The 21680-nt window shown below is 37.0% G+C and overlaps 1 protein-coding gene across 1 annotated transcript in view; it reads right to left on the bottom strand.

Annotated features, from left to right (window-relative positions):
• ca16b (carbonic anhydrase XVI b) overlaps nt 1-21680 on the bottom strand; it is a 155543-nt gene that overhangs the window by 31657 nt on the left and 102206 nt on the right. Inside the window, 4 exon segments of the mRNA XM_032549643.1 lie at nt 2058-2250; nt 4966-5123; nt 8479-8545; nt 15966-16061. Of these exon segments, the coding sequence (XP_032405534.1) occupies nt 2058-2250; nt 4966-5123; nt 8479-8545; nt 15966-16061 (514 nt within the window).

Here is a 21680-nt window from a genome sequence, read left to right as displayed (position 1 = left end):
AGAAAAGAAAAAAGTCTTGTGAGAATTATACCTTTGACTATAAAATCCTATAGGAGATGTCTGGCAATACATTTGCTACTTTAAGCATAAATTCACTTTTTGCTATGCAGCAAATCAATAATCCACAGTATACCAACAAGTCCTAAAAACTGCTTGCAGAATGAAGGCTTAGGAGTGTCTTAATTCAAGTCAGTGCCAAAGTCTGAGATGCAATGGTATGACATTAAAAAGCCCATCCCCTCCAATGTGAGTAACATTAAAAAAAATATTCTGCAAAGAATGGGACAAAAATCTTTAACATGAATGTAAAAGAAAATAACTGAATGTTTGAATGGAATAGCTGCCTCCAATGGTGGCATAATGTTAATTTGATTCAATATCCATTCGGAAAGTGGCCATGACCCTCATACCGTTTAAAACTATAAGGCAAAATTTACTACATAAATAACATAAAATATTCCACACATCAGAACCTCAAGAGATATCACTCCTAAAGAAAGAAAAGACTCTTTTACACCTCAGAATGCCAAGAGAGTTTTACATCTGAGACCAAAGAAACACGACTGGTAGACGAACAAAGCAGAAGATAACTAAAAAGAAAAGAGAAGAAGAGAAAATGCGAGATATGCTGGCCCACATTCATCCTGCCCAGCGACATTACACCACAAAAGCAATTTCACAACTTAATTTGTATGGGTCTATTTTAGCAATGCCACATATTAATGATGATTGCTGATCGGCCCTTTTAGAGTGCTCCAACTTCATCACAAGCATTCCCAATCAATTCTCCCCACCAGACACCAACAACACCAATTTAGGGAGCAGCAGCCTTTCTCATTAGTCTCTTCAGTTCCTGCACTCTCTGTTAAAGTAAGCGCAGCAAGACGATCACATAAAAGAACAAAAGACAAACAAAAATACTCTGATCAGGGCTCGGGTGCGGTTGGTTCTTTGTATGTTCTTTCTTTATGTGTTATGTCAGGTGTACCCCAAAAAGCAACTTTTAATCATGATGAAATGTCTTCAGCCAGCAACTTCTACAGTATATGAGTGAAACAAAATTAATTCCCAAAAATTTAAAGATGCTAATGTTAGCATTATAAGCTAAAAAGCACTAGCAACAATTTACTACTTTCATTCAGTATCTGATTTCGAGTAGCTACACAATGTTCTTAAAATGACAAAAGAGATTTTTTGTGCTTTCCATTCCCTTTTTCCCATTTAACAGCAAAACACCAACTGAAGGTGATTAAGTTTAGTTTAGGCATGTTGTAAATCAAATGCTTTGAATAAAAAAACAAAACTCGGTAAAGTACCTCTGATACTGAATTTGAGCTCCTTTCCATTTGGTTGTCATTTTTGTATGAAATACTTTAAAATAAACTAGCTGTGGTGTTAGTGCTTTTTTAAGTTAGACGATGTTTGGGGGCCAGTCCGGGATTTACCGTAACACACATACTAGAAGATTTGCCTAATCATTTGTGGAATACATATCCCAAATGAATCTTATTTAATCAGAAATAGCTTGCTAGCTGTTTCTGATTAAATAAAGAACCAAAAAATGAAAAGACCAAAACTGTGAGCCGGTGACTTACATGTGCTTCTTAACTTATTGGAAAAAGGAAATTGAACTTGTTTATATGGAAGAACTTTTGCTTTGAGTGTAAAAAACTTCTGCCTTTTTCTTTCCATTTCCCTTTTCCAATCTTTTCTAGAGCAATGCATCAAAGTGCTCATTAAACAAAACAGAGGGACCCATTATTAATGTTACCATGAGCTCTCATAAATTTGCATTAATTTTTAATGAAATTTAATTGGAACTTTTAAACTGCTGCTGAAACAACAAAATAAGGAGGACACAAATAACATAAAGTTTACTGGATAAGTATGTTTCCTTGTTACAAAGAAAATATTTCCAATTTCTTTACTGACATCTGCAGATAATGGCAAAGACAAATCAGTGTGAAACACAAAACAGACAATTTGCAGTGTTCTAAAAAATAATAAATAAATATATAAAATAAATAAACGCATTTGAGACATAAAACAAATCTTACCTCTAGAAGCCTCTGTGCTGTGTGGGCTTCCTAATATCTCAGTCAAATCTTTCTGCCATGCATCTTTCACAGCCGACTTAAAAATCTTCCTATTGTTCAGGTCCTGCAGGGGCCTGAAGTTGTTTGTCAGGTACTCGACAGACTTGACGTGGTCCTGTTGTTCCGTAGTGAAGATGGAGTAAAAAGCATCCAGCTGAATGGAGAGAAATGTAGAATAGCTATCAAGGAAAATTTAAGAGCTACTGCTCCTGTGTGTGTGGGGGTGTGCAGGCGTGTGTGTGAGTGAGTCAATGTTCACATGAATGTGTTAAATATAATATATCATGCAGCACTGCATTTGTAGTCACTTGCCAGTAGCTGAATGTTCACAAGTGGAGAGCAGTATTTGCAAGAAACATTTACACCACAGGCAGCAGCAGGCACAGACTTCAATCATCACCCTGGCTACCTGCTGGGCTGTAACTTCTCAATGGGGCAAATTTGTGGCCATTGATTGCCAAGAATGATCTCCTGCCGTGTGCTGTAATGACTACACATTACAGATACTGTGGAATCAATGTGTCCTATGGGTGCTTGGAGAAATGAATTACAGGTTCATAAAGGACTTCTGTGAGCGTCACAAACATTGTAGAGGTGGTCAATAATCTTGCAGTAGAAGTCATTTTTGAACAAAAGATTTGTCCTCATGCAAGTTCATAGATATTCCACTGAGCCCTGCACATTTCTGTGGAACAGAATGCACTAGAGAATATGCAGCTGGGTAACCCAAGAATTGTATGTATAAAAGATGCTGCAAAGCACTGTAGAAGGGAGGGGATCAGCAAAAAAAAAAAAAGCACAGGGCGTGATTTGGCATATATTATCTCTCAAAATCACAAACAGCAATAACAGCTGGAGGTAAAATGTTTTAAGGCACACAGGCAAGTGCTGCAAAATGCAGCATTTTTCATGATCACACACTGGGTGGATACTGTAGAAACACAAATTATTTAAATTGATTAACTTAAACAACCAAGATTGCATGATGACTTGCTTCAGTGTAACACAATATTATATACAAAAGACAATTTCAGTAAAACAGGTATTTAATACATTATCTCAGTAAATATATTTTTGTAAGGGCTATGGAAATGAAATTCACAACAGATGTTGGTAACAAACACAGTAATCTGCATGTACAAAGAAATAAACAAAACAATCTGTAAATTGAGTGAACTGTAACAAAGTTAAATGACACAGGAATATACAATGAACATTGAGTGAAGGAAATAGAAAAAAGGCATACTGAGTCAAGAAAATGTCTGAAATCTGTCAGAATTTAGAAAGCAACGCTGCTATATATATATATAATTAATTTTAGCTGCTTTAGTCCTAATTAATGACCTATAAAAAGATTTCTCATTACCAAGTTACAAGAAGCCTCTTGTGATGGATAAAAGCAAAGAGTTCTCTAAGACCTCGGGTACAGGCATATCTCTAAACTTATAAATATTCCAGGGAGCGAAATCCACAAGCAGAGAGAAAACAATTTCCCCATAACCTGGCCACAACTAGGTGCTCCTCACTGGATTTCTGGTTGAGAAGTAGAAAAAAGTCAGAAGAATTGTCCAAGGGCCAAACACAACTCACCAATAGCTTAAAATACTTGAAAAGCAAGTTTGCTGAAGAACACGTGGACAGGTCACAGAAAGAGCAAAATTTTACTCTCTAAATATAAATGCCCACTCTATGGTTGGAGGAGTGTTACAGTGACGGCTACCTTACCCAAGACAATTTATAAAATCATAATAAGGCCAAGATTTTAAGGGAAGGGAGGCAAAACCAATTTAAGTCTCTACTGTAACCACATTAATGTTGTTGTCACTGCAAACATTTTAAGGACATTCTTCTTGTGGTACCACATTAGCAAGCAAACGTTTGCTTGCTAACTGGTGTCGTTCGTGCGCCTTACTTTTAGTCTGGTGCATTTTAGGTGGACCCAAATTTGCATTTAAGCATAGTAGGGGTCACTGAAGCCAGTGTTGGAATTTTTAATGAAAAAAACTGTATCAGATGCTTTTGAATGCAGCAAAATTGCATTAAAACATTGAAGGTCCTTTGGTGATGCATTCTCTTCCTAAAACTTTGAGAAGAGAATGTGGTCTTACGACTGGTTTCTCCACATATATACAGGGAGACATGATCTAAAAAATATAGCCTTGGAAACTCTCAATTGATTTCAGAAAAAAAAAAAATGAAGGTGCAGGAATGGGCCAGTCAAGAGCTCGACTTGAATCCAAAGTTAAAAGAACTGAAGATCGTATAAAAGTCACCCATAAAACATTTAATATTTGTGAAAAAGAATGAGTCAAATGTCATACCTGAGTAAAACATGCAACAATTTTCTCCGTACAAGAGATAATCTAAATCTGGTATTAACAAATGAGGATTTTCTGCTGAGTATTAAATATATTGCAGTAGGCATGTGAATATTTATATTTTTAATAACTTTATAAACTATTTTATTTAGATTTTTTTTGTATTATGTGAATTACATCAGTTGTTACCAAAATCTGGTTTAAATTGCATGTGCATACATTACAGTGAAAAACCAATACTGTGTGCTCAATACTTATTTTGGCTGCTATATAAGAGTAGGTGCTGTCAAAAGTCAGTAATTGGCTCAACCGTCCTGTTTAATCATGCGCTGCATAGGCAGTCATGGTTTTATATGCAAAGGAGCTGGAGAGAAATGTGCAAAAGGGACTAAGGAGGTGAGGCACATGAGGGAAAATTGCTTGAGCGTTCACAGTGGTGGACTGCAACTGATCCACAAATGGGATCTTAGTGTGTGAGGCGAATACAGCAGTCAAGGTCTGTGGGCGGGGGTGTGTGTGTGTGTGTGTGTGTGTGAGTGGACTTAACGCACCTGTGAGTGGGACAGATACACGGGCCTGGAGAAGATGATCCACTCCACTACTTTGCTGCAGGGCGGAGTGGTCAAAGAGCCGGTGTATCGGTAATAACTGTCCACCGACGAAGGCAGCAGATCCCTCAAGATGAATGACCTCAGGTTGGTCTCCTTTTCTGGGTGAGGCATGGGATTAAAATTTGTTAGTACACAGATCTTTAAAGCTTGGTGTTCTGCACATGGCACCATTTCACCCTCCTTGTGGCGTTTTTACAGCTTTCCTGAAACCTCCTCTCATGGAAGGGCAGTAGTTAAAAGCCTCAGTACTTGTTATCACCCAGGCCAGATCTTTGTAGTGAGATGGGCTGAGAGAGGCGCAAAAGCAGGGAAGTCTGATAAGATGGCCAACCCTGACAGCTGATCTGTGGCTGGGTGGCAGTGCGCTCTGCTCCATGTAACAACTGTGGCTAGGCCACAGGGATTAAGACAGATCATTATGATTAGCAGATTTGTTCTGTTGTGTGATTAAAACCTGGCAAAGCTGAGCAGAAAAAATACAAACAAACAAAAAAAAAACATATAGAGGAAGATGTCTTTATCTCCTGTAAATATGCTGTGTGGGTTATGGAAGTTGGTTTGTTTTTTCCTAGAATTATGATGACAGGATCCTAAACAAAGCTGAATTTACATCAAATCCAATCTCTCACTGCCTATGGCCTTATCTTTAAAGAAACAGAGATTCAGGGTGTGGTTTGCATTCAAACAACAGACGCACAGGAAGCTTCGCCCCTTTGCCTCATCTGTACTCTGAGTCAAACTCAGTATGCACGGCCTTTCTTCTCTCTGTCTTCAGACAGTGTACGTGCCCTATCGCTCCTGGGCCGTCGAGATGCTGATGGATGGATGACTGTGGGATAACGAGCTAGTGGAAAAGCAACCATCCTAACAGGGGAGAAGGCGAAGAGCATTTAGCAGCTAGCAGGAAGGGAGTCCAAAAAGCTGCAGCATTCCATGCCAAGCTCTTTGTCAGCTGGGGAAATGGGATTCTGTGGTGCTAGAACAAACATCTGTGTATATGCACAGCACAGACTCGTGCCAGGCAGGCTTTGGCTCAGGAGTTAGAGCAGGTTGTCCACCAATATTCAGGGCTCACTGCTCAGTCTCTGACCCCTCCAAATAGCATTATGTCCCTGAGCAAGAAAATGAACCCAAAGATGCTCCTAAAGGCACAAGCCCTTTACAGACAGGCAGTTATTATATATCTGTAAATGGAAAAATTAAAATATAAAATCCTTTCAATGATAGAAAGAGTGGGAAAATGGAATGAAAGTAGGGGTTATGTTTAAAAAGTAAGCTTATTATGTATTTAAAAAGTAACTGATGTATAATATCTTGTTTTTCTTTAAGCTACAGAAAAAGCATGGGCCACTAGTTGGTGTTAAGGTATAAATACCTGTAAATGCTGCGCAAGCTAAATTTTAACAGTTACCATAGTTAACAGTTGCAAAGAGGCAAACATTGAGGATTAACACTCCATGAAAACTGGGATTTTTGACCATGTACACGAACGTGAGTGCAGCTAATGCGCGACAACTACTGACAGCTTTTGAACCAGCATATTTGTGCTTACTGAGTCAAATGCTGTCATTTGCGTATCCACACAAGCAGGGGGGGGGGGAGAAGAGATGTAGGTACACACCCATATATATATATATATATATATATATATAAGAAATCCATGTATTAAAAGTATTGCAGTTACTGGAGACTATTTTCATATGATATAACTTGTCTGTTGCATGTTGTATTTATGCCATGTTAATGACCTAAAATAGTACATTCCATAATGGCTTATTTAGTTGTATCTTCCTATGAAGAGAAACCCAACAAAGTTGAGCAGCTAATCAATCACTACATCATACTTTACATTATTATTTTAAATATTTCTGTAAATACAATGATACTTTTACTCAGTGTTATATATTGTTAAATTTGACCAGTTCATATCTAATTCATAATTTAGACATGTAAACCACTGCTCCACATTGAATGTGTTGCTCAAAAAAAGTAAATGTGAGAGCAACATCTCTCTTAGTAAGGCAACTGCAGCTGGTAAGCTGCCTGAGAGAGACATTTGTGACAAGGAGTTGTCCTACCCAAGCAGATAGTTCATCTACTGTACCAACTAATATCACTGTGCTTTTCTTGTGTTATTTTACACAAAGCAGAATTAAAAAGGTGTAATTTACAGACAATAAGCCCTTAAAAACTGTCAGCATTTATATAATTTCAGCAGCTGTTGGAATAATTGCCTTTTTTTGGTCAAATAAAAGCAGTTCGATAGAGTTATAGATTTTTGTGTTAATGGTATTTTCACTTATAGTTACTACAGCCATGTTCCACCCCATACTTATTACAATACAAAAGAGGGCCTTAAGTTTTCTTTATTGCGTTTCCGTCAATTTGAAGTGACCTATTTTATTTTCCTGGGGCTAAAAAACATGTGGTGATAGTCTCTAGAGATGAGAGGCATTTAACCAAGAATATTTTTTATATATCAAGTAGCACACATGTTCCTGCAAGTCCAACACCAAATGTCCATCTCCTTTCAAATTTTAATCAAAATCAGCTGCGTGAAGCCGCTATGAGACTAAAAAATAAAATAAAATAAAATTGCAATACGCTTCCAAACATCATCTTGTGAGTGTACAGTAATGCTTGCAAAATCACTGCCACCATCAGGTTTTAAAACATTGAGCCTCAATCTGCAGTAAATATGCATAGAGTGATTTCAGCCCAGCAGCAGTAACTTTATGGAACGAGCAATGTCATTAAGACTCGTGCCACAGCACATAACAAAGAACATTAATAGTTAAAAGCGAGTATGAGGCTTTGCAATTGCCACAGTCCATGAGAGGATATAAAAGATAGAAACTGGAGGTGGGGAGGGTCTAAATGAGGTTCAGATGTAATTAATAGTTCTGTGTTTATGAGTGAAACACTGTGGAGGTCTCCTCCTGCAGAGTTTTCCTACCAAGGGATAAGCAGTATCTTGCAAATTTATTCTGCTTTTGAAAGTTACACTATTTTTTTTTGGTGGTAAGGCTAATTTAGAAAACATATATTTTCTAATATATATATGTACGTGTAGGACGTGTGTGTGTGTGAGACATCATATTTAAGCAGCTGAATCTGAGAACATCAATATTTGTTTGCAGTACGGATGTCGGAATCCGTACTGCCAGAGAAATGTACCTCTTGGATCACCCACTGTCAAGTACGAAGCAATGTCAAAGGGATTTTGTAAGGGTCAATTGCTTTTTGAAAATCCCACACAAATTTAATTCCTACTGTAATGCTTTGTGATAAGGAGATTTGGGTATGAGGCATGACAACATATAAAAAAATAAATACAAATATTTCAGAGAAGCAAAGAACAATCCTTTCTCCAAATATTAATCTACCTTCACGGATATACTGTTGTTTTTACATTAAGCTAACTTTGCATGAGGGTACTTTTTCATTACTTACCATGGTGCACCACTCCTTTCAATCCCTGGATGATTGGGTCCACAGCTGGGTTGTCTTTTTGCCCAAGCTGCAGCAAATGTCCAAAGACAAAAGGGGATTATGGAAAAGGATTAGGAGAATTGTACAGCAATTTAAACAAAGAACTAAAATGACAATCAACATGAACAAAACACAGGGAGAAGGCATAAGAGCAACATATAAAACGTATTGTAACCAAGCTGCTCTTAATACCATCTAGTAACATTATTGTGTGTATATTGTTCCTGTAATACATTTTCGGTTAGAATTGGTTTAATAGAGAGCTGCTACTGCAAAATAAAAATTGTCTTAAAGTACTATTTTATTAATCATAGCCATGACTGTACTGAATATAAAAGTGTCCTTTTACTTGTACGTATAAACATTCGGGTCCTAAACTGAGGTGCAACCAGCTTCTGTGTGTATGACTGAAACCCGTCATCTTATGAAACGCCACAGCTTGGAGTCTCACTTCAAGTCTGCTTATGAACTCTTTTATGAGCATCCCTGTACAGTTTAACAGTAACAGCAAAAACCAAAATTTTTAGTCAACAGCTACTTTTTGGACAGCACTCCAACAGTTGATTATTTGTGATTGTAAGGCCAAAATCCATAGATTATAGTCATTTATCAAATGATAGATAAGGTGAGACAGATTTTGATTAAGTAGATTGTCATAAAATAAATACAACGCACAAACATTGCTCCTCATAATTTTTCTATAATAAACACCAATCAAGCGTAACATTATGACCGCCTGCTTTATAATGTGTTGCTCTATTTTCTGTCAAAATAGCTCTGGACTCCAGAAGGCTCCATTAGGATCTGTAGGCAGGATGTTAGCAGCTTTAAGTCCTGCAAGTTGTGAAGTAAGGTCTCCATGCAACATGCCATATTTAACAGATGTTCAGCAGGTGTCGTTATCCATTCCTGTCTTCACTTTTTACATTTATATCAGACAGTTACTCTTACTGGAATATGAGAAATAATGTGCTTTTACACTATTCCTGAGTCATTTTTTTGCTTTGCAGCAGGACACACAAAAAGGCCACAACCATCAAGGAATACTGCATCCATTAAAAAGTTGTACAAGATCTGCAACAAAACGTAGGTAGATGATGAGTGTTTCCAAACAGAACATTACTCAAAGCTTCAAACTGCTTCTGCTGGCTTGGCTTTTTCAATATGCTGGTATCATATGTTCCCCAGCTATGCACATCCATGAACCAGACCAGCCCACTTTCTTCCATTCCACCGTGGTCCAGATCAGAAGTCCATGTGTCCATTTTTGATGGATGCTTACCACTGCAGACTGGGAACACCTCATAAGAGATGCAGTTCTTAAAAGGCTCTGACCCCATTGTCTAGCCATCCCAATTTAACCCTTCCTAAACTTGCTCAAACTTTGAACCTTCCCAATTTTTTCTTGCTCCTAACACACCAATTTTGTGAACAAAACATTCACTTGCTACTTAATGTACTATAAACATTAAGAATGTGCAATGATGATGGGATAATCTATAGGCTAAGGTTTCTGTTATGTCTTATTTGTGATAGCTCACAATATTATCTATCCAACTGATCATTAGTCGCCTTGCTTTAGCTGGAGAGATAATCATTTTAACAACCACAAAGCTTAGCTGCAAATTATGCATTCATGTCTTGTTTCTTTAAAATGACTGAGAATCTGTGCTGTGTCATCTGCTGTTAGTGTGTGGTTTCTGGCAACAGCATCTAAAACTGAAGTTTGCAATGGTAACAGACTGTAGTGGGTCTCCTCGCAGTGAGAAGTGTAAGTTTTGCAAACAGCAGCAGCCGTGCAGGCAGGCAGTCTGTCCAGACCATAAGTGTTTGGATAGTTACACACTTTTTGTACTTCGGACGATACACTTCAGCAGACTCAGACTAAAATACATAATGGATAAGACATTATCGCGCAAAGTCTTGGATTAGTTTTACTGATGTATCAAAAGAACTTTGTGAAAGACCTAGCTCTTAGCACACTACTTAAAATGCAAGTGTAATAATTTATATTAATGTAATATTTAAAGTGAGAACATTCATGTTTACTTTTTTCCAATGAAAGCACTTCACATTCTCAGATGGTCTCTGTCAGCATGATCTATTGGGGTGGTATTTTGTGAGGAACCATTGCAGTGATGTAAAATTTACAGGTTAAGAAAGTGGAAAACGTGCTTGAACAGGTGTGAGACAGCAATAGAGCTACAGAAGATTTCATGATGTAACAAAACACAAAATGAAGAAATAATGAAAACAGCAGTACAATATGTGTTTGCTGAAGTACAAGTTGTTCCAGATATAACACTATAAAAAGTCTTCTGTTTTATGTTGAAACAGTAGAGCCTAAATGATAAAAAAAAGTATCTATTTTCTGGTTGTTCAAATTGATAAATACTTCTTGTGTATTTGGGCTATGACTGCGTAGTACTACAAAAAAGTACACAATATTGGAACTATCCAGATTCCCTTGTTTGTACAGTTATAAAATTTTATGTATTTTATTGGGATTTGATATGACAAATCAAGACAAAATAGTGTATATATAAAATACTGTGAGATGAAATCTAGTCTGTCATTTAAAATGACCAATCAGTGAAGAAAAGCAATATAAAGTCTGCAAGAGGCCCATTGTAACTCTGGAGAAGCTCCAGAGTTACAATGGGTTACACAGATAAATCTGTTGTCAGGATAATCATGAGTTGTGTACTTCACAAATATGACCTTCATTGAAAAATAGCCTGAGGAAGGCCCATAATGAAAGAAAGTCAGAAAAAAATCCAGTGTATGTTTACCACAAGCCACAGAGGAACACCAAACTCACCAAAGGATGTCATATGGTCAAAGTTCAAGTTTTGGGCCCATTTTGTAAAACACTGTTGTGTAACTAACACAACACATCACCTTGAAAACGCCCCACTGAGACACAGTTACATGGTGGCAGCATCATATTATAGAGATGCTTTTATTCAGGAGGAACAGGGAAGCTGGTTAGAAAAATAGCAAGACAAATAGAACTAAATACAAGGTAATCCTGGAAGAAACCTGTAAGAGACTGTCAGAGATACTTTACATCTGAGTCAAAGGTTCCCCTTCCAGCAAGACAACCCTAAAGTCCATAAAGGCCCATAAAGCCAGAGCTACTACGGACTTGGTATGGAGCAACGCATATTGAAATGTTACAACAGAGTAGTCCATGTAAAAAACCTGACAAGGTTCCTTCTAGTTTGTGCTGCTCAATCACATGAAGCCCTTCACAAACACTGAGGTTGGTGGTCGCAGCAGGACAAAATGTATCACAAGAGTTACAAATACTTCTGCAATACTCATCGAACCACATTAACGTCTATCTCAGAGTTCTCTCCGTGGTGTGGTTCGCTGTATATAACTGCTCTCACACATACACCACACATCCCTTAATGTAACAGCAACTGAACGTGTCAGTATCACGCATGAATTCCCACACTTCTTCTGAACATTTTGTGAAATTGTGTGGTAGAAAAACGTGACTAGTTCAGAGCTAGTAACACTTATCGCTTTCAACATAACAGGAGTCTGAGCTGCAGCCCCAACATTAACAGACTTGCACACAGAGCAGCGACTGTTTGATCTGATTTCTGATCGGCAGTTGAGAAGAATCCGACAGATGAGTTATTAAATAATGAAATAGCATTGCTATCCAAACTGTCCTCTCCTATTGAATAACCAAGGATAATTAGCAGCAGCCAAAACGTGTAGAAAATATATTTTTTAGCATTTAACCCACAACAGGATGCATAAAAAATAATCACAATGTCCTTGTAATTCTACAATGTGTAGTAATGGTGAATAATGATGTAAAGATTTTTTTCAACATGGTACATATTCTGGGATAAATAAACCTTTACTAGATGGAAGGCTTTTTTCACCTTCAACAAGAAATGTGTCAGGAAAATTAACAGCAAAGACACCAATGTGTGAACAAGCTTAGATTTGATAAACTGATGTACCGATTAAAGATTCACGATTCTTCCAAAAGATTTCCAAGAATCTCTTTAAATTTTATGAAGTAAAAACTTTTAATCTCACAGCATGTTCAGGTCTCTAATGATCATGCAATCCCTTAGGAAGATTCCTTTCTAATCTGTTCAACTTATCCTTAATTGTTGGGAGTGACAAGGATATTTTTTTACCCAATAAATATCTCCAATGTCCTACTTAAGAGACAAGAATGGACAAAACACTGTTGGGACATGGGGACCATTTCCCCCACCGTTACGCAACATTAATTCAGGTCAGTCTGAGGAGAATAATTGTGTGGGACTGAATGCTGAATGTGGATAATATGCACACCTTAGAGGCCTTTAATAGGCCTTTTGGGAGCCCAGCAAGAACTCTCGTCATTGATTAGAAATGGTAAATCTGAGCCAATGTGTGTGTGCCTGCTTAAAAAAAATCCCTCGCACTGTAAACTGCTATTCAGCGGATTGTGTATGGTGGTGCTAATTGCAGTAAGCAATAGGGCTGTCAGGACCCAGTGGAGGCATTTAGGTCCTCGCACACACGCGGTTCATCACTGTCTGAGAACAGACCTACATTACGAAACACCTGTGTCCCCATTCCAGCCTCCATCCAGCAGATTTCTGACCCTTACCGGTATATTATTAGGCTGAATGGTGGGATGCATTGATCACCTGCCAATACTTGTAAAGGAAATGCTAATAGAAATTAGTGTAACACAGAAGAAGGCTCACAAGTTGTGAGTACAGCTTCTAAGAGTTCAAACAATCCCAGCGGTGCTTTTACACTAACCAATAATGTGGACCGATCTTACTAATCAAGACTGAATGTGTCTAGAGTGCCAGGGGACAATTTGTGCTATCTACTAAGCTGTTTTTCAAATACCAAGTATGAACTGAGGGTTGAATAGATTTCTGCAACTAGGAAGTGAAAGATAATTTAGATCACAAATCTATAATTTAATGATCTCAAAGATGTCGTTAATTTCCCCGCTATTGAAATAACATGAAAATAGCTTTACATTCAAATGTTATAGCGGTAGCTAGAGATTATATAAGTGAAGTTTTGTTAAAAAGCTATATAAAAAAATCAATTTCTAGTCTTAAATTAGCATAAACCAAGATTAGTTGGAGCCAGAAGCCAGAGACTAAAACCTAGACTGGTAGAAGTCAATAACATGGCAGAGTTGTACAGTCTTAAAAAAATTCTAATCTCAAGAAGTGGTTTAAGGGAAATATTTTATTTAAGAAGCTTTAAATTGTTGTAAGTTGAAAATGTGTTTTTCACTGGAAGATCATTACTAGCCTACCTTTATTTCCTGTGAAAATCCTTCTTTCAAGGATGAGGAACTGAGCGCACGACTCAGACTCAAGTAAAATTTATTTATGGTTTATAACTAGCTGTGTCATAATGCTCACAATAATGAACACAGTGATGTTTCTCAAACTGAACTCTGCATTAAATGATTTTGGGTTGTTTAAAACAATATATTTTCTCACTTTTAAGCTAGTAAGATTACAAAGTTACCTTTTATTTTCTGAAAAACGATTTATGAAATGGTTTTCCTGTCAACAAATATAATTTTTTGACAGAGAAATAATTTTAATGTATAACCTACAAAAATCCAATAGCATAGGCAGATTAGATGGCACAGAGCTGATGTACAAATGTTAATATCAGTTGTAAAGACTTAAGACTTGACTTGAGGCAAAAGGCTTGCAACTTTGCTTGAAAAAAAGAAACAAGCGCATCTGGTATTTGTGTAAACAACCAACTAATGCAATCCTACTGAAGGTCTAAAGGCACAAAAGTTGATTTAGGATGACGGCAGTCTGCTTTGGTCTGGACATCTTTCAGGAAAATAACTGTGCATAACCTTTTAAAAGAACCGCAGCTAATTTTTTTATTAAATATTCATTTAAATGTTATTGATTTCACTCCTTTAACTCTATACATCAGATTTTATTCTTAAGTTTCAAGTTCTAAACTCCCATTATGCAGATACAGGTGTTTTATAAGCTTCTGGATAAGGACATTTTCCATAAGTGCTCCAAGCAACTAGAGGCAGAGCTGTTACAAAGAAGTTATCCTCAAGAGTGGAGCAATTCCACTGAGAAAACTGAACTGTGGGTAGGAAAATGAACCCTTTATGCATGAGGATGTTTTAACATATTGCACAGTGCCGCTGCGTAGACCACACTTGCACTAGCTGAATGCTAATGTCTGCATGCAATATTTGGTGAGTTCTTGAAGATGTATATATGTCCCAGACGTGACTACTCAGCTTGCCTGAATGCTGAAATTTGCTAATTAGTATGAAGCACAATTAACTGAAATGTTACCAATTTACCCTCAAGGAGAAACCAAATTTGACGCAAGCAAGGAAATTGTGGAACTTGTGAAAGTCGTTTTAGAATTTTGTACTGGCAAAAGTATCTAAACCCCTCTAACCTTTTTACATGTTGACATATTACAACTCCAAACTATAATATAATTTGTTGACATGACATGTGACAGACCAACACAATTACTGTATGGTTTAGATATGAAAGGAAAAACAATGGGGTTTTTTTCTTATTCTTTTTTAAACAAATCAAGGAAATCAAATTTGTTTTATGTGTATTTGTACTGAGTCCCTTTACTCTGAAACCAGTAAATAACATACAGCTCAACAAACTGCCTGCAGGAGTCACTTAGTTAGAAAATAGAGCCCACCTGTGTGTAGTTTGATCTCAGTATAAATAAATACAGCTGCTCCTTTCAAGGCCTCTGAAGTTTGTTAGAGATTATAAGTGAACATATAGCATCGTGCAGAACAAGGAACAAAGCGGGGAGGTGAGAAATAAAGCTGTGGTGATGTTTAAATCAGGGTTAGGTTATAAAAAAACATCCTAAGGAGAGCAATAATCACAGAGACAGCTGTGAGACCCGAGGTACCTCTGAAGGAGCTGCAGAGATCCACAACTCAGCTAGAATAATCTTTCAACAACACAAGCAGTGAACTCCAAAAATCTGGATTTTAAGGAAACTATCAAGATCAAAGCTATACCTAAATAAATTAATAAAAAGCACAACTTAACCCTCTTTGGTATGCATAGCAAAAATATAGAGAAAAAGACCAAAATTGAACACTCTGGCCAACATAAAAAAAAAAAAAACTTTAAATGTGTGATGGAAAATAACACTGAGTACAATATTCCCAACAATAAGATAAGATGTTGGTAACATAACTGTCCTTTCACTGGACAACACCGCTCCACTTTGTGTTGATCTATCACATAAAATTACAATAAAATATTTTTGATTTTCTTGTTGTAACATGACGACTTAAAAAAAAAGTCGAATTCCTTTGCAGAGCAATGCGGTGATGCAGCTTATACCAACAGACGTATGCCTCTCTATATTCTCAGGGTTTGTAAGCAAACTATAGATCTTTCGCTTAGATACTTTACCTCAAAGAAGACAGCCATGGCGGCGATGATGCGTCTTTCCTTCATGGCCGCGTTGAGGCTGTCAAAGTCGTCTGAATTGTAAAGGTAGATCTGCATCTGGGATGGGGAAACAGAGCAAAGACAGCTTTAGGAGTGGACAAGGAGAAGGAGGAGTCCTCTCATCAATCACCTTGGACGCACTGCTGAGAAGCTGATGAAAAGCTGTTTTGAGGGGCAGAAAAGAGGGAGTATTTATCACTCCTATAAATCTCTCATAATCTGTGTCAGTCTTTTTTTGTGTGCGCGCTGCCACTCCGGGAGGCTGCCAAAGAAATACAGCATCCCATTTCTTAGGGCGACCGTTCTCACAGACACAGTAACGAGGCAAGAGGAAAAAGTGGGGGGAATGCCCCCACCCCCTTCTTGTGCAAAGATCTAACAGAATGATACGCCTCTAATCATGACTCCCAATTACCTTAAATCACCCACAACATTGCTTCTGATTTCACAACAAAGCTTGAGGATAATTTAAAACACATCATACACAGAATATATCACATACCTGTCATGGTACTAGCTTTATTCCCAGCAAAAAAAAGAATAAAAAATAAATAATCCCACTTCTTTCATTTCAAGGCAGTCATGTTATGGTGGCACTGATCAAAATCAGCAAATGATTCTAAAAGTAGCAATTGGAGCTGTCAATCATCTCACTGTCAGGCCTCTGTAAATTGAAAAAAATCCTTTCATGTCATTGAACCAAGTTAATTGGCAATAAGAAAAAAAGGACCTAGATGTTGATTTAATTAAAGGCTGGGGTGTCCCTTTTTCTCCCTTTTCAAAGGAAAATCACGGGGCACGGACAGCCACAATTGACTGTGCTGACAACAAATTTAAAATAAATAAGTAAATAAGCATATAATCAAGGATATGTCCCATTTACACAAATTCTTCAGGCCCGAACCAGGTTCAAAATGACTCAATCCAAATAATTTCAGTTAATCAGCTTCCTTCAGAGTTCCTTTAACTGCGGCCTTTAATGGAACTAATTTGTTGTCTGAGAACTCAGCAAGAAAGAGGAATGGCCATTCATCACCCTTCAAATGTTATTAACTACATTACCCCATTAGGGCTGCCCCCCTTAGGCTTCATTTACTCACTGAGAATGGCTCATGTGACCCGTTCTTGTTAACAACACACTTTATAAAACCTGCATTTCAATTATACACTTCCATAGGAGTCAATAAAGGAATCCTGTATCACTTGATTACTCATTTTCTTAATGTATGTTTGGAGAGAGCTGACAAACCCTCAGCGCTGGAGCCGAAGATAAAAATGTTGATTTAAATAAGAACAGACAGGTGGTCTGACAAATCTTTGAGCCCTCTGAAAAGCGCAGGAACGTGCTGTTCACATCTCCAGAATCGCTCTTTAATCTCAAGTCGGTTTATACCATCCAGTTTTTTTTTCTCGCTCTTCAATTCCAGCACAAAGTGAGCGCAAAAACAAAAAAACCTTAAAGCCACTGTGCATTTCCATGTCCCATTTAAACAGCAAAGGTGAAAAACAAAGTCAGGTTTGGCATGATTTCCCAAGACAACAAAATGTAGAGCAAAGTCTGAAAAAAACTACGAAAATATAAGTTTCAGCACACAGAGATGTTATATCAGGGAAAGGCAAATGTATTTCTCCTTCACCACTGAGTCACCAAAGAATTTCATTGTTAACAGGATATATGTTCACACACAATTATCTGTCTTCATTGTTTTTCCAAGTACCTCCAAGAGTATGAGCAAGAAGAGGTGAAGTTAAAAGTCACTTTAGTATGACTGAACAAACATAAAACATGAATTCTGAGAATAGATTACAGACTGAACTTCATAGGAATTTGAAACAAGTTTGTTGGAGAAAAAATATGAAGAGTTTACTGAACAGAAATAACTTGAAGACATTGTATTCAATATCTTCAACATTTTTCTATTGTAATAGTCAGTGTTAAATATTTTACTTTTTAACCATAAAGACAGACCGACTTCTTTAGATCCTTCTATGAAAACCTAATTTTATGTATTTCTAAGAATTATTTTATGAACCATGGATGTGCATTGTTTATTTGTTTAACAACAATATTCATGGTTGGGAAGAGCAGTTTTACAAACTGGGTGATTCAGACAACGATGCACACATCTGCTTTTAAATCACTCATCAGTCTTTCTAAAAGATATACTTCAAATTTTTCAACAGAAATTTACAGTATTGTGTTCCTTTTTTGCAGATATTTTTGCCACTAATAAATAGAAATAGCCTGGTCTTCAAGGGTGTCAAAAAAAAAGATTTAGAAAAAGTTTTGCTTTCAAAACTATTAAAATTGTTCATTGTGGAACAGTTTAAAGTCCTTTTAATGAGATGCCAGAGAAAATGTCAGAGTTTTTTCAGTAGGTATGGAGCAAACGGTGTGTTTTATTTGTCCAGACAAGTTGAAATCTAAATGGCTTCTTATGTTGGAATCTTGACTTGGAAAGGTCCCCAAATAGTCCCAAGGTTAACATTAGAGCTGCACAAATGTATTGTTTTTGGAAAATTACTGTAAGCAATATACATTTTGGAAGATTTGTCTGGACCACAATTAGTGCTAGCTTTATATTTAAGTATTACACATTCAGGTTCTCTATTTCTGTAATATACTTTGTGAAACTCTCTGTCACACCATAATGTTTTAGAAGCACTTTTAATATAAATTTTCTATGTTGTCAGTAGCTAGACATACTTTTTACTATCAAGGAGCAATGTTTTCCTGGAACACAAAGAAGAAATACACTTTTTACTTATTTATCTACTGCAAGTTATTGCATTTTTTCCCAATACTGAACTTAATCATAACATAGTGACACACATCATCCTGTACAACCAACTATTTGAGACTATAGTCACTGTTTTGAGCAAAATGCTATCCTATTGGCTTGTGTTGCAAAATACTAATAGTTATCATCATAAGAATAACCAAGCCTAGCTGGTTACAGTATTTGTAACTAGTACACGCTCACCTTGGGTAAGTTCCAGTTTTTCTCTTCCTCACCTCCAAAAAAGGACAAATTGAAGGTTTGTAAATATTCTAGTTGTAGAAGCTTGCCACCCATCATTCTTATTAGGAAAAAACAAAATAAAAAGATGTAGGCATGGAATGGTTACTGCTTTTGAAACTCTCGACATTTTCACTAGTGAGATGCTAGAGAGCGCAAGAGTGATGACTTGTCTCTGGTTGTAAGGAGCATACGGCAGCTTGCTGAAAGAAGACTTTTATACTTTTCCCTCACTTAAAGCAAAGACAAGTTGGGTTGTTGGAAATACAGTATTCCCAGTCACAAATATATATCCAGCTACATAAAGATCTGGTATATTTATAAGAAGAAACAAGAAAGGCACTGGATTTCCTGTTCCTTTTGTTTGAAATAAGCAAAATTGGATCAAGTTATAAATTTTTACGTGTCAGTACTGTGATGCTGTGAAACTGTGGTAGTTTTAATCAAGTTTTAATCAAAAACTGAGAATCTCACACAGGCCCATGCCTACTGATGAACATCAGAAGGATGTTTGTCGGGTGCAGAGACTTGCTCCATGAGACTCTAACATGAGGCAGAGCAGGGTATCAAACCCTAATTTCTCTAAACACGTTTTAGGTTTCAATTCTGCGTATTATATCTAAATTTTCATCATTTTCTTCACATACACGTGTATTGAAGCTGGTGATTTTCTTTCTAAAAGCACAGGATTTGGTGCGTGCAGCTGGTTTTCATTTTCTGCATGCGTTTCTTATAGTGCACTGCATTTAGCTCCTGGGCTCTGCCTGGGTCAGTCTTGACTCATCCAACACTCTTCCATTTCCTACTTTTTCCTTGCTTTCAGTGGAGCTTTTATCTTCCTTACTGTATGCCCACAGTAATACTTATTCATATGCTCTTAGTGCTGGTTGTGCAAACGTATACCCTTCCAAGGTGTGATTTGTAATCCATGTATAATTAATCTAACCTCAGCGACAACCTAATACATTATAGGAAAAGATCTCCCTGAGGATCCCTGAGGGGAGAAAAAAAAACTCCACACTTTCATTTGTCATAGCGCTGTTTGAGTGAACAGGTGGTCCATCTATCGATTTCCCCACTTCACTCCCAAGAAAAAGAACATAGTTAGATTAATGTCAAGCTCAGGGGCCACGGGCCAAGCACTCCATTGGGCACTTTCCTTTTTTGGGAGGAGTTAAAGATATCTAAGCTAAAAAGCCAGATCTGCTCCATAACATGACTCATTGAAACTAAATTTGTCTTTCACCTCTTGTACACATGCAACCAATCTGTGTATTTTGAAGCTTCAGATAAAACCCCTTTCCTCTGCTGTGAACAAATATGCTTGACATCTGACTCAAGGCTGAATGTGACTCATTTGTAGTGAAAGATAATTAAAAAGAAAGCTTGGAGAGCAGTTTTAGTTCACAGATAATAAGTCTGGGAGATCAGGCTTCTTGGTCTGCTGCTCATATCTTGAACAAAACACACGTTACACAAAACAAAACCCGACCTCTGCTATGAAAGGATACTGGCTACACTGAGAACAAACATTTATACAAGCTGTATAACGTACACAATTCAGCTGCACACATCCTGTCAGATTTAATGTAATCTGAAATATATCAAATTGTTCAGCGTCGTAAATTTGAAAAATGAAAAAAGCAACTCTTACAAGATGAAGCAGTCAAATGGCTAAGGGCTAGCTCCTACACAACCACATTTCCCTTCAACCATTCATCATTTCATTTTACTTATACCTTCTGCTTCACACTGTGGAATAATACATCATGCTTGATTTATGTATTCTGACTTATCAATAAGAGAAAATTTTTAAAAAGCAGACCTCCAATTCTGTTGCTCCTGTGGTGTGTCATGAGTATCTACATGTGTAGTTAACAGCTACAATGGCAGAAGTTGCTTTGTTGTCCCTCTTGTATGAAAAGTCGTGGTAATGTTTTTTTTTTTTTTTTACACACTGGTGTGATGGAAGTTGCCATGAGAAGTGTTTGCTGACCCACTTTTCCCTCCTCAGCCATCATCATACTCAGTGCAACAGAAATCCCATCTAGGATTGCTGTTCTTTGTGTGTTGCTTATAAAAGAGTTATGGCACAAGAAGATGGGGACATATCAAGCTGGAATAATGTAAGCAAACCTAAAACAATGATCTGAAACAATAAAGACACTAGGAACACAAATAACAACAACCACAACAACAACAATAATAATAATAATAATAATAATAATAATAATAATATAGAAGAATCTAGTAAATAATTAAGTCATTGGCCTCTTACTTGTGTGCTTTTTTACAGTCAGGTAAAATAATTCTCCCATTAGTCACTGAATACTTTGAATACTTTGTAACAAGGTAAAAATGTGTCTAAGCATTTTTCTTAAAGGGACAGTTCGGATATTTTGAAGTTGGGTTCTGTTGACATTAATGGGTAAGGATGGGATGGTTACTATTGTAAAATAGATATACCAATTATTTTAAAAAAACCCTACAGATTCAAAACTACAAAATATTTTTGTCATAGAAGTTTAAGTTAATTTTAATAAGATATAATACAAAACCCTTGGAGTTACCCAAGTCTTCTGCTGCTGTATGAAGCATAGAGCAACAAAGCACTGCTCCACTCCTCGGTTGATGTGCACTGCTGAGCTACTAGCTC

The sequence above is a fragment of the Xiphophorus hellerii genome, chromosome 20 (genome assembly GCF_003331165.1).
Source record: "Xiphophorus hellerii strain 12219 chromosome 20, Xiphophorus_hellerii-4.1, whole genome shotgun sequence".
NCBI lineage: Eukaryota > Metazoa > Chordata > Actinopteri > Cyprinodontiformes > Poeciliidae > Xiphophorus > Xiphophorus hellerii.
This window is presented reverse-complemented; position numbering and strand designations above follow the sequence as displayed.